Genomic DNA, 11,181 nt, shown 5'->3' with positions numbered 1-11,181 from the left:
GGTATGGTAGCTTCACCACTATGAGCTTTGGTGCTTTTACATTCGTTTAAAAGCGAAAATGCACTTTTAGTTCCTTATTTTATTTTTTTATACTCCAATGCGATCTCCCAGGGGCCAATGGAATTTACACCTTCTTTGTCTGTTTATGACAGCCAATGAACCAGCGCCATACATATATGTTAGGTACGTAGGCAGGGCGTTACGTTTCGTGCACATTGCATTCCTTAAATTAATTGAAATTCTTCCTTTTTTTTACTGTTGTTATCACGAGAAGTGGAGAATAAATAATTAATTACCTTGTTACAAATTAATTATTAATTGATGAACTAATAATATTTAAGAATAATTGTTTTCCACTTCACTGCACATACCTCACATGACTTTTGCAATACTTTATAATCACAATGTGGTCATTTTCCAGCTCTGTTATGTAATAAATTAAACAAAAAGCAACTGTACCTAACACTGTACGCTGATCCTGCAATTTCGTAATGCTCCATATTTTCCTTCCTGAATTTTAATAACAGTTGAAATACACCGATGAGCCAAAACATTATGACCAGAGAGTCGTTATGCAAATCGAAGCAACTGCAGGTGAACTACGGCGCGTGCGAGAGTCGAGACACTGTAAAAAAACACCTCATACTAAGCTCCGTTAATCAGTGTTACTCTTGTTCTTCAGATGGGAAAGGCAGCGCACTTAGCGAGTTTGACAAAGGCCAAATTGTAATGTACAGACGACTGGGTCAGAGCATATCCGAAACGGCACGGCTGGTGGGATGCTCACGGTCAACCGTGGTTAGTACCTACCGAAAGTGGTCCGAGGAGGGGAAACCCATGAACCGCCGGCGAGGTGTTGGACGACCACGGCTCATTGATGCTCGAAGACTCTCCCAGATGTTATGTGGCAACAGAAGGGCGATTGTGGCGCAAATCGCCGTAATTGGAATCCTGGTGACGGAAGTAATATGTCACAACACACAGTACATCGAACCCTGCTGAAAATGGGGCTGCGTAGCCGCAGGCCACTCCGAGTGCCCATGCTTACCACGGTTCACCGGCGACACCGCCTACAGTGGGCACACGAGCATTATGACTGGACCTTGAGTGATTGGAAGAATGTCATCTGGTCCGATATATCACGTTTCCTGTTGCACCATCTGGACGGCCAGTACGTGTTCGTCGTTTACCTGGGGAAATGATGGCGCCTGGATGCAATGTGGGACGAAAACAAGCCGGTAGTGGTGGTAGTGTCATGCTTTGGGCGATGTTCTGCTGGGTCCAGTCATCCATGTGACGGGCACTCTGACGTCTACCACCTACCTAAACATCATTAGTTTTACTAACTAGTTCAAGGGATGTTAATTTTCCAGAGATTGACTGGAACTTGTGGATTGGTCACTCACACACTAGCAAGGCTTTTGTGGATTTATTGGATGATTGTTTTCTCTACCAGCATGTTAGGGAGGCAACTAGAGGGAGTAATACTTTTGATCTGATTATCAGTAGTGATTCTTCATGCATTAAGAATCGGTAGATAAAGGAAACACTAGGTGGCAGTGATCAAAGTGTGCTGAAGTGGGATTTACTCAAAGAGGTAACTACCATCAGGTGTAAAGGTTTTTGCTTTCGTAAAGGTGACCACGGTGGTCTGAGACAGTATTTAAATTCTATACGGTGGGACCAACTAATGATGTTACCGACAGCAAATTCAAAATGGAAAGCATTCAAAGAAAAAATCGTGGAAGTTGGTATGAAAAGCTAATGGCTTTTCATACCAACTAAGAAATATTGTTCAAGATTTAGGCCTAAATGGATGTCAGATGAACTAATTAGACATATGGCAGAGAAGAAAAATGTATGGAATACATATAAATTAACAGGTGACACAGAAGCCTATGATAGATATAAGCTAGTCCATAACCAAGTCACAAAGGAGGTTAGGTAGGCAAAGGCAAATTACGAGAAATCTTTGGCAAAGGATGCAAAAAAAAAAAAAAAACCAGCAAAGAGTTCTTTACTTATGTAACCTCTAGAAGGAAGGGGATGAATCAGATTGGTCCACTTGATATCGATGGTTCAGTTATTGATGATTCTGCTCAGGTAGCTAACAAACTAAATGAATATTTTGTATCTACATTCACACATGAGGAGTTATTCGGAGAGGGGAATGCCAGAGGTGTGTTCAACTCTGGCAGTAAGCTACATAATTTTGTAATAACTGAGAGTAAAGTGGAGGAGAAATTGTTGAAGATAAACATAAGAAAGGCACCCAGGGTGGATGGAATCTATCCAGTTATATTAAAGGAGGCAGCAAAGGAAGTACCTATGGACTGTAAATGTGCAAATGTGACACCAATCCACAAAGGAGGATCAAAGGGAGACACAGGTAATTACCGACCTGTAAGTTTAACTTCTGTTCCAGGGAAATTAATGGCGGCACTGGTTAAAGAAGCATCTAGACAAGACTTCAGTTATAGCTGGGACGTAGCATGGGTTTGTTAAGGGAAGTCTTGTCTGACCAATTTGATTGTATACTATGATGTAGTCACAAAGGAACTAGATGCAAAGGTTAATTTTGATATCATATATTTGGATCTTAGAAAGGCTTTTGATACTGTTTCACATGGAAGGCTGCAGCACAAATTGGAGCAGTGTGGCATTGGAGGCAAATTGCTGCTATTGATAAAGGGATGGTTGAGGGGGAGAAGACAGAGAGTGGTAATCAATGGACACTGCTCTTCGTGGACTAATGTTATTAGTGGAGTCCCCCAGGGTTCAGTGTTGGGTGCATTGATGCACCCAACACTGAACACCCTGGGGGGACTTCACTAATAACATTTACGCAATCAGGTGGCAGCCATCACTGAAGTGATGGCTGCCACCTGGTTGCGTAAATGTGTATTTACCAGGCAGAGAGGCCTGGTAAACACACATTTACACTTCAGGCCGATGTGATTAAGGGTTTGATTTTTTTTTCCCCTCTCTCTCTCTCTCTACATGATAATTGGTGGAGATGGACGAATAGTCCTGGTGCCACTGTGAGACAGGCATACATACACTAAATACACCTAAACATCATCGCTGACCAGGCAGACCGTTTCATGGAACGGTCTTCCCCTCTGACGGTGCTGTCTCTCAGCAGGATAATGCGCCATGCCACACAGCCCGGATTGTTCGAGACTGGTTCGCGGAACATGAGGAAGACTTCCAGGTATTACCATGGCCTCCAAATTCCCCCAGACATCAATCCTGTCGAGCATCTATGGTTTGTGCTGGAACAGCAACTCCAATCTGCAACGTCTCAACCACAGACCTTACAGGAGTTAAAGGATCTGCTGGTTACGTGTTGGTAACAGATAACACAAGATACATTTTGAAATCTTGTAGCGTCCGTGCCTCGCCGGGTACGAGCTGTTTTGGCTGCACGTGGAGGACCAACATCATATTAGGTAGGTGGTCATAATAAATAAAATAAATAAATTTTCTGTTTATACTCCGGGACGACCAAACGGTCAGAGGAGTTCGCATGATAGATTGAATACAAGAAACAGCACCGTATTCAGTAGTCACGGGCTTGAACCCCGGTCACTCAAGGCACGTGTACTTAGGCACCCGCGCGCCTGACCACTAGGCTACGGCGGCCTTAATGTTTTGGCTCATCGGTGTATATAGCAAATTGATAACAAAATAATGATCTTCTCAAAGAGCAACTTTTATGTGAAAACCGAGAATAGTTTGTTTCTATGTATCCGCCAAGTTGCCTATTCATTCCTTCCACAGCTCAGGGAAACAAACTATCCAATGCTTCAGCTACAATATACGGTATTATGGATAGCCTATGTTATGTATGGAAAATAATAATAATTTTCAGATTTCTGTTTGTCTGATTTTAATGAAATTTGGGATTGCTCGAGAAATCTTTCTAAAACTAAAACAGTTAAATATAAAATTTCGAAAATCCGTGTACTACCAGTCGAATTATTACATGCGGCCAGAAGGACTGACATGGTGAAGACAATGAGTAGCAGTGTATGGATGGTCGTGCAATATGCATTTCTCGACCACGTCACGTTATTTCACAGCTGCGGCGAGACTCTCTGCTGTAGCCATAGTTTTAAAGGATTGTCAAAAAAAAATCAGTACTAACATTTCAAAAAATCTACTCAAATCTGCATACGAATATTTCACTATTACAAATTCAACAAACTTAATAAATTTAAATTTAATACAAAGTAAAAGCTGTATCGTTAAAAAACCCATTGGTTATGTACTTCCTCCTTCAAAACTTTGAAATTCGTGTTGCGTTATTAAATTAAATAATATAAATATGAATCTTATAAAAAAAAAATTCATCCAGATTTGATTACACCGCCAATGAAGTTGGATGGTGATAGTATAGGCTTGTTTTAGGTGGGTTGGACTTGGGCGACTGAATTTCATTGACGATACTACGAATGTAGCTGTCTTTTGTGATATTCTGCCTTATCTGCATTGTGGCAATTATTTGGAAGTGGGGGGTTGTATTTGCATCAGCATGACAACGTTTCGTGTCAAAAATCACGATCAGTAACAGCAGTAGTTTGAGGAGAAAAATGTAGTGAAGCTGTCAATTTCAGTTTCTATTTTCAGCCTAGATATGAATCCAATTAAACCCTTTTGGGATGTTGTTAAACAGGAATGACCTAGTTCTAGCCGCTATGGGACAAGTGGAACAAAATTCTAGTCTCCAATTACAAAAAATTTGTAAAAAGCGTCTCCCAGAAGGCTATTGACGTCATAAGCTCGTGGGAACCATATTCGATATTAAAAACTTGTATTATTATTATTTTATTTTATATGCAGTAAATGTACATTTACTGCATATAAAATAAATGTTTTAATTTCTTAGTAGTAGTCAAAGTACCACTTTTTGAACGCCCTTCGTATATATTTATGCAGTTAAAGATACGATGAACTACTTCATGACCCACCCAGCAAGATGTTATTTAGTTTTATATACTTATACTTTTCAATTTTTATCGATGAACTTTGGTGTATAAATGGATTTATCTTGGTTTCTTGGCATCAAAGTTAGCTGTTAAAGTGATAATAGTTGTTAGATATACTGCAACACATATGCACACCCATGCTGATTGTGTGTTGTTGAGAATAGGATGTAAAGGAATTCTGGGAGGGACAGATAAGAACATACTGATAGTGCTTTTTGAAGGAATCTCTCATTACTGAATAACTCCATTGTGAAGTGGCCAGACGCTTTAATATTAGTTTCAAGTCATGGATAAGTTTCTTTTAGGAGACGACATAAAAGGCCTAGGTGTTCTTAAAATTAAGAACATATCTACTGATGGTATCATATTTAAACTTCACTACAGGGTGACAGGTTTAATACTTTTGCTTTTCAGTGTGATGGTTTCAGGCTATCAATTTTTTGGAAATCCTATCCGCTGTATTCAGAGAGATGATGTGCCCGAAGAGTTACTGAATTCTTACTGCTGGGTAGAAGGAACTTTTTCATTGCCAAAAGCTTTATATAAAAAAGTGGGCCACGAGGTTGCTTACCCAGGAGTGGACAAATATGAAGAACAGGATGAAGTTGTTGAACACGCATACTATCAGTGGGTTTACTTTGTATTGTTTCTTCAGGCATGTATATTTTATATTCCACGTTTTCTTTGGAAAAAGATGGAAATGGGACTGATGTCCAATCTACTTCAAGATCTTGATGATCCTTTAGCCTTAGATAAGCGAGATATTAAGTTCAAGCGGCTAATTCGGTATCTGATACACACCTGGGACGGTAAACACAGTGGTTATGCCTATAATTATGTATTCTGCGAACTACTGAACTTAATCAATGTGATAGGTCAAATCTTTTTCATTGACCGGTTCCTTGGAAATGCCTTTCTTAAATATGGCATAAAGGTAATTCAGTTTGCCGACACCAATCAAGAAGAACGTTCTGATCCTATGGTAAGTGTATTCCCTAAAATTTCCAAATGCACATTTCACAGATACGGTTCATCTGGAGATGTTCAACGCCATGATGCACTCTGTCTGTTGCCTTTGAATATCGTCAACGAAAAAGTTTACGTATTTCTGTGGTTCTGGTTCATTATACTGGCCATAGTGACTTTTCTGAGTATCGTATATCGTATTGCTCTAATACTTTCATTTCAACTCCGTACTATAATGCTGCGTAGTGTAAGTCGTTTTACTGCTCAGAACACCTTACAAGAAATAAGCAAATACAGCTACTACAAATGGTACCTGATTTACATGATTGGAAGTAACATGAATAATGTCCATTTTGGAAAAATACTACATTTATTGACTCTTTGTAGAGAGGAACTCTTAGCATTCTGCATAGAATCAACAGAGAAAGAAGTAGTACCGGAGAAGCAAGTAGTGATGTACGTAGTTGATAAAGAACTGAAAGATGGTCTGAAGTCATTAGAAGAACAATTACAACCGCAAATGAAGGATATTAAGTAAATGCTTATATTTGTGAAAGCTAACTGCAATACGTTTTGCACTGTTTCAATAGCTGATAGACTAGTTAGAAATTACCAAAGTGGCTCAATTTATTCTATTTGAAAATTCGCTTAATGTTTCTTATAAAAGTGTCTTATGATATGCTTTTCTTGCAATCCCCCTCATCTTAAAGAGGTTGAAGTCTTGTATTTTATAACTTTCATACAGGGACTAGATTCGCTCCAGCCGAACAAATCTCTTTCTGGTAGATGGATATGGATAGGTGAGTCAGTAGCACGTATTTGTGTGCTGCTTGGAAACACTGTGAATATACGAACAAAATTAAATTAAACAGTTTAAGGAAGCAAATATGTCACTGGTATTAAAACATGTTTAGCAAATTGTAAATTTAAAAGCTCTCCTAAAATGTGCCATATTTTATAAAGTTTGGAAATTTTTAGAAAATATATTTTTTTTAACTATTAAAAAAGTCCTGCCGGTGTCAAAATATGAAATTTAAAAAGGAGCTTTAAAAGAGTGATAATAATAAGAAAATTCCCCTATACTATAGTTTAGAAAATAATGTATATAACTAGTTATATGCATTATAACTGCTTATTTATCTTATGTTGATAATGTATTAAAATTTATGGTTATGTTTTGTTTACTTATAGCACGCAGAAATGTGCCAAAGAATATTTACTTTTAATACAACTTCTCATAAGTTTCTTTTTGAAGAAATAAAGTATTTTCTAATGGGTGATTTATGAGAATTTTTCCTTAGTTTCTATCTTATTCATTAACTGTTTCTTGAAAAAACAAATAGTTAAAACAATCTTTTTTGAGAGAAAAAAAATTATTATCATCACTAGCCATATGGTGCAAGGAAGCCTGAGGCTTATGCTGCACCAGTACAAAAAAAAAAAAATCCGGAGTTACCCTGAGAGAGAAGTAGAGAAATAAGAGGAATGATGATATCCAGCTCTATGTATATACAGTATACAGCAAAATAATAATGAAATAAATAATTACAAAGCACACAGAGAATTTCGCTATTCAAGCAACTGCTGTTATTATGAGGAAATACGACACACACTTGAAGGGATAGGGGTATCGGATACCCTGTATATGAGTTTTTTTTTTTTTTTTTTTTTTTTGCTGAAGAGGCAGCACAACACAGAAGCAAAGAAAGCAAGCGTTAGAAAGGTGGGGACAGAGCCAGCTTTAGGGTGAAGCCGAATAAGTAAGTATTTCGTGTGTTAACATGTTGAAAACAAGCAATATTAAATTCATAATTTGCATAATTGTAATTTATAATTACTAATTTACATAATGTCTGGGTATCGTATATCGCAATATAATTTACAAAAAGTAAATGATATTGCGTATAATTTACTTTTTGTACGTAAATAAAATGTAAAATTAATTATTCTGAAAAATGAAAATTTTCTCATCGGCTGGAGGGAGGCGCCATTATTGAATGTGGCCTAGGAGCGGCATATACTCTTGACCTGGCCCTGAGTGGGAGGGAGGAGGAGGGTGATTGTTTTAAAATTAGTAGTCTTATTCAACTTTATAGTGCAATCTGAAATCGCGCATTTCATCATTACACTGAAACAGAGTTTTCCTACTGATACGCTAAAAATTAAGTTAAAAACAAATATCTCATAAATAAAATTTTTATAAATATCTGTCAAAATATATATTTTGCCGCTTTATTAGTTTACTATTGATTTCTGAAGTCTATAATTAAATGCGTAAAATAAATTGGAAACCGCTTCTGTATATAAGAAAAGTTCAACAGAACTTATTTGAACTTTTTCATTCCTTAGAGCGAAATTTCGGTATAAAAAACGATTCTTGTTCCCGCGGTTTACACTGTAGTGATATTTTACTGTGTGTGTGTTTTGGTCTTATGGAGCAATATTCTTTTGATCCTCGCGTCATCAAGAAAAAATCTTAAAGACGGCCATATTCTTTCTGTAATACCGCCTGTGATTAAATGAGAATCAATCTGAGTGTGCGGATGACTGAGTTAGCTTTTTGTTTGTTTGTTCCATTTTATTGCTATTTTGCTCTAAGATATATAATATATCATGTCTGATTTCGCTAGCATTTAGTCGCTGTCTTAATCCGAATGGTGGAGGGATCTCTGAGGCACCTTCTATATATATCGTACATAATACATGTACATAAGAGCATAAAATTAGTATACACTAGAAACAGCTTAAAATGTTTTAAAATATAATAATTATTATTATCGTTATGCAATTATTAAAATAAAACCTAAAACTAATAAAACCCTAGTATCTTTTAACACCACAATGTAGTCTTTCTCAACTGTAATAGTACCAGGTAAAGCCGCGAGAAGAAATACAAAACAATTAAGGAATGAAGGAAGTATAAACATCACAGGTGAAGCTTAAAGATGCATCTAAAAGAAGGAAAGAAATACCAACATACTGATGCAATTACGAGAAAAAGGGGGAGGGAGGAAGAAGTGAAAAATAGAAAGCAGTGAAAGTCTATAAGACTCCCACGTTACTCAAGAAAGCGAAAAATAATTGGTGTGGTTGGGAGAAGAAAAAGACCGAGGGCCACGTCCGCTCAAATCACGCAATACTGTAAATTCAAAGACGGGGGTTTACGTACACTTTAATTTCTATTAAGGGTACGAGTTCTATTAAGAATGCTCTTTTGTTTCTATTAATATTGCCTTCTATCCTTCTCTTCTCCTCTCCTCCTTGTCATGTAATTAAAGGCTGATATCCGATGCCGAGTACGTCGATTTCAACCGACGAATCTTCAATTTCCGTGCACTATCAATAATTTGAACATGTTCAAATGAATGCGATGTTTTCCCCCCTCCCACATATCAGCTTCTGCAATATGTAATTACTTATTTTGTAATCAATACTTTTAATTTATTTTTATTTTTAAATACTGATTTTACTGATAAAAACCTTTGCCGGACCGGATTCTGGCTCGCAGGCCCTGTGTCGGACAACGGTGTGGTACACTTGAAGGCATTGTCAATATCACTGATTACTATAAGACCTTATGGTAAAAAGATTACCCATGATCTGTTTTCATCACTTTTCGGCGAGAAACCGAGAAGGCAAAGATAAATATGGCTGATAAAAGTTTGGTAAACCTTCCCAAGCAATATCAATCAAATTTTGATAATTCGCGGATTTTTGAATTTCGAAACAAGCCAGTATTGGAACACAAATAAATTACGATATGCTTGTTTTTGGCGCTAACAGCCCACAGAATTTGGGAGAGGAGACTGTAGATGGACATTGTCTTCGTCAAACCATCTGTATGTGCAATGGAAACTGGGAGTAAGGAAAAGTAACTGTTCACCACAATGGCTTTAGCAAAGGATAAAAATATTACGCTATCACTTCAATACGAAATCAGCTTTTCTACCTTGGAACTATTCAGAATCAATTTTGGACTTTAAATTTAGCTTATTATTATCTTATCTTAAAATATAGTTTATGTTCCTATTTGCGTTGCGTTGCGTTGCGTTGCAGAAAAAACCAATATGGATCGCTAGTAACATGAAGTTCTAACATATTGCTTTTTGAATCGTTGACGTGCCACCCGTACATTAGCAGAATAATCCAATTTCTTTATTAATTAATTCGATTTCAAGAGTATAGAATTTCACTTACCTACCTACAACATTTGCTTGCAGAATATTTACAAAAATTCTAAGGTACCCGATAATAATTTGATTTTATAGTCTGATTTATTCAATAAATGCACGGCTTAGTTCGGGTTTTCAATACGGTACATGGAGAAGAACTGAGACATGTCTCGCTGAAAATTTGTAATAAGTTGATATATGTACAGGGGCAGTCCCACCCTCCATGATCAAAATAATGTGGATTTTTTTTTTTATTACTACATCACCATTAAAGTTTAATGATTCCCCGGAACACTACTCTATTCTCCCACCCCCTTAGAAAATCCTTGGCCCGCCCTTGTATACGAAGTACTGTACATGTCTTTGAAAATACAGAACAGGTTTTCATAGCCAATGCATACATATTTCGTATTATGATATGGCTGTTACGATTATCCATTTTGTTTTTCAATAGGAGGTGCACTTTCATATGAATGGAGCGACATAACTTCAAAATTCGAATCGAATTAAAAACTAAATACGTACTTCTGTACTGTTAAATACTACACTGTGAACCAGTAGTTTTGAATGTATCCAAAATGAATGATATTATATGTTGCAAATTCATAATAACAATGACATACAGTCTAGGAATTCACTTATGTTATTGTATAGAAATTGGTGTCTGGAAATTATTAATTACAGTAATTGTAAACTCTTAAGGGAATATAATGCATATATCCAGCACCTGCTGTACCCGTTTTTTAGGCACATTAGCATATATGCATAATACGCCTATTTTTTTTTTTCGTAAGTCCTTCAGTGTGTAACAAATCGACTCCCAGTGGGCGGATTTTCATTAAATTTTATATTTGGGCTTTTTTTTAAATAATTCAAACCATCCCTAATTTCATTAAAATTGGACAGGCAGACATCTGGCAATATTTCTTTGTCCGTCCGTCTGCATGTAATAACTCAATTCCCTGTGGATGAATTTTTGTGAAATTTTATATCTTTCAGAAAGATTTGTCAGGCATTCCCAAATTTCATTAAAATCGGAACGAAAGAAATCC

The 11,181-nt window shown here is 36.8% G+C and overlaps 1 protein-coding gene across 1 annotated transcript; it reads left to right on the top strand.

Moving 5' to 3' along the window:
- Positions 1-5,277: 5,277 nt before the first annotated feature.
- LOC150080859 (innexin inx2-like) lies at positions 5,278-6,495 on the top strand. Its single transcript, XM_090380843.1, has one exon. It carries the CDS (start codon positions 5,278-5,280, stop codon positions 6,493-6,495), a length of 1,218 nt encoding a protein of 405 aa, XP_090236969.1.
- The last annotated feature ends 4,686 nt before the right edge of the window (positions 6,496-11,181 follow it).

The sequence above is a fragment of the Mastigoproctus giganteus genome, chromosome 9, assembly GCF_048544385.1.
Source record: "Mastigoproctus giganteus isolate SK-2022 chromosome 9, ASM4854438v1, whole genome shotgun sequence".
NCBI lineage: Eukaryota > Metazoa > Arthropoda > Arachnida > Uropygi > Thelyphonidae > Mastigoproctus > Mastigoproctus giganteus.
Note: the sequence above shows the minus strand (reverse complement) of the source record. Positions and strands in the feature narration are given on the sequence as shown.

Excerpts from the sequence above, each read along its gene's own strand:
- LOC150080859 (XM_090380843.1), top strand. The coding sequence starts at position 5,278 with ATGGATAAGTTTCTTTTAGGAGACGACATAAAAGGCCTAGGTGTTCTT.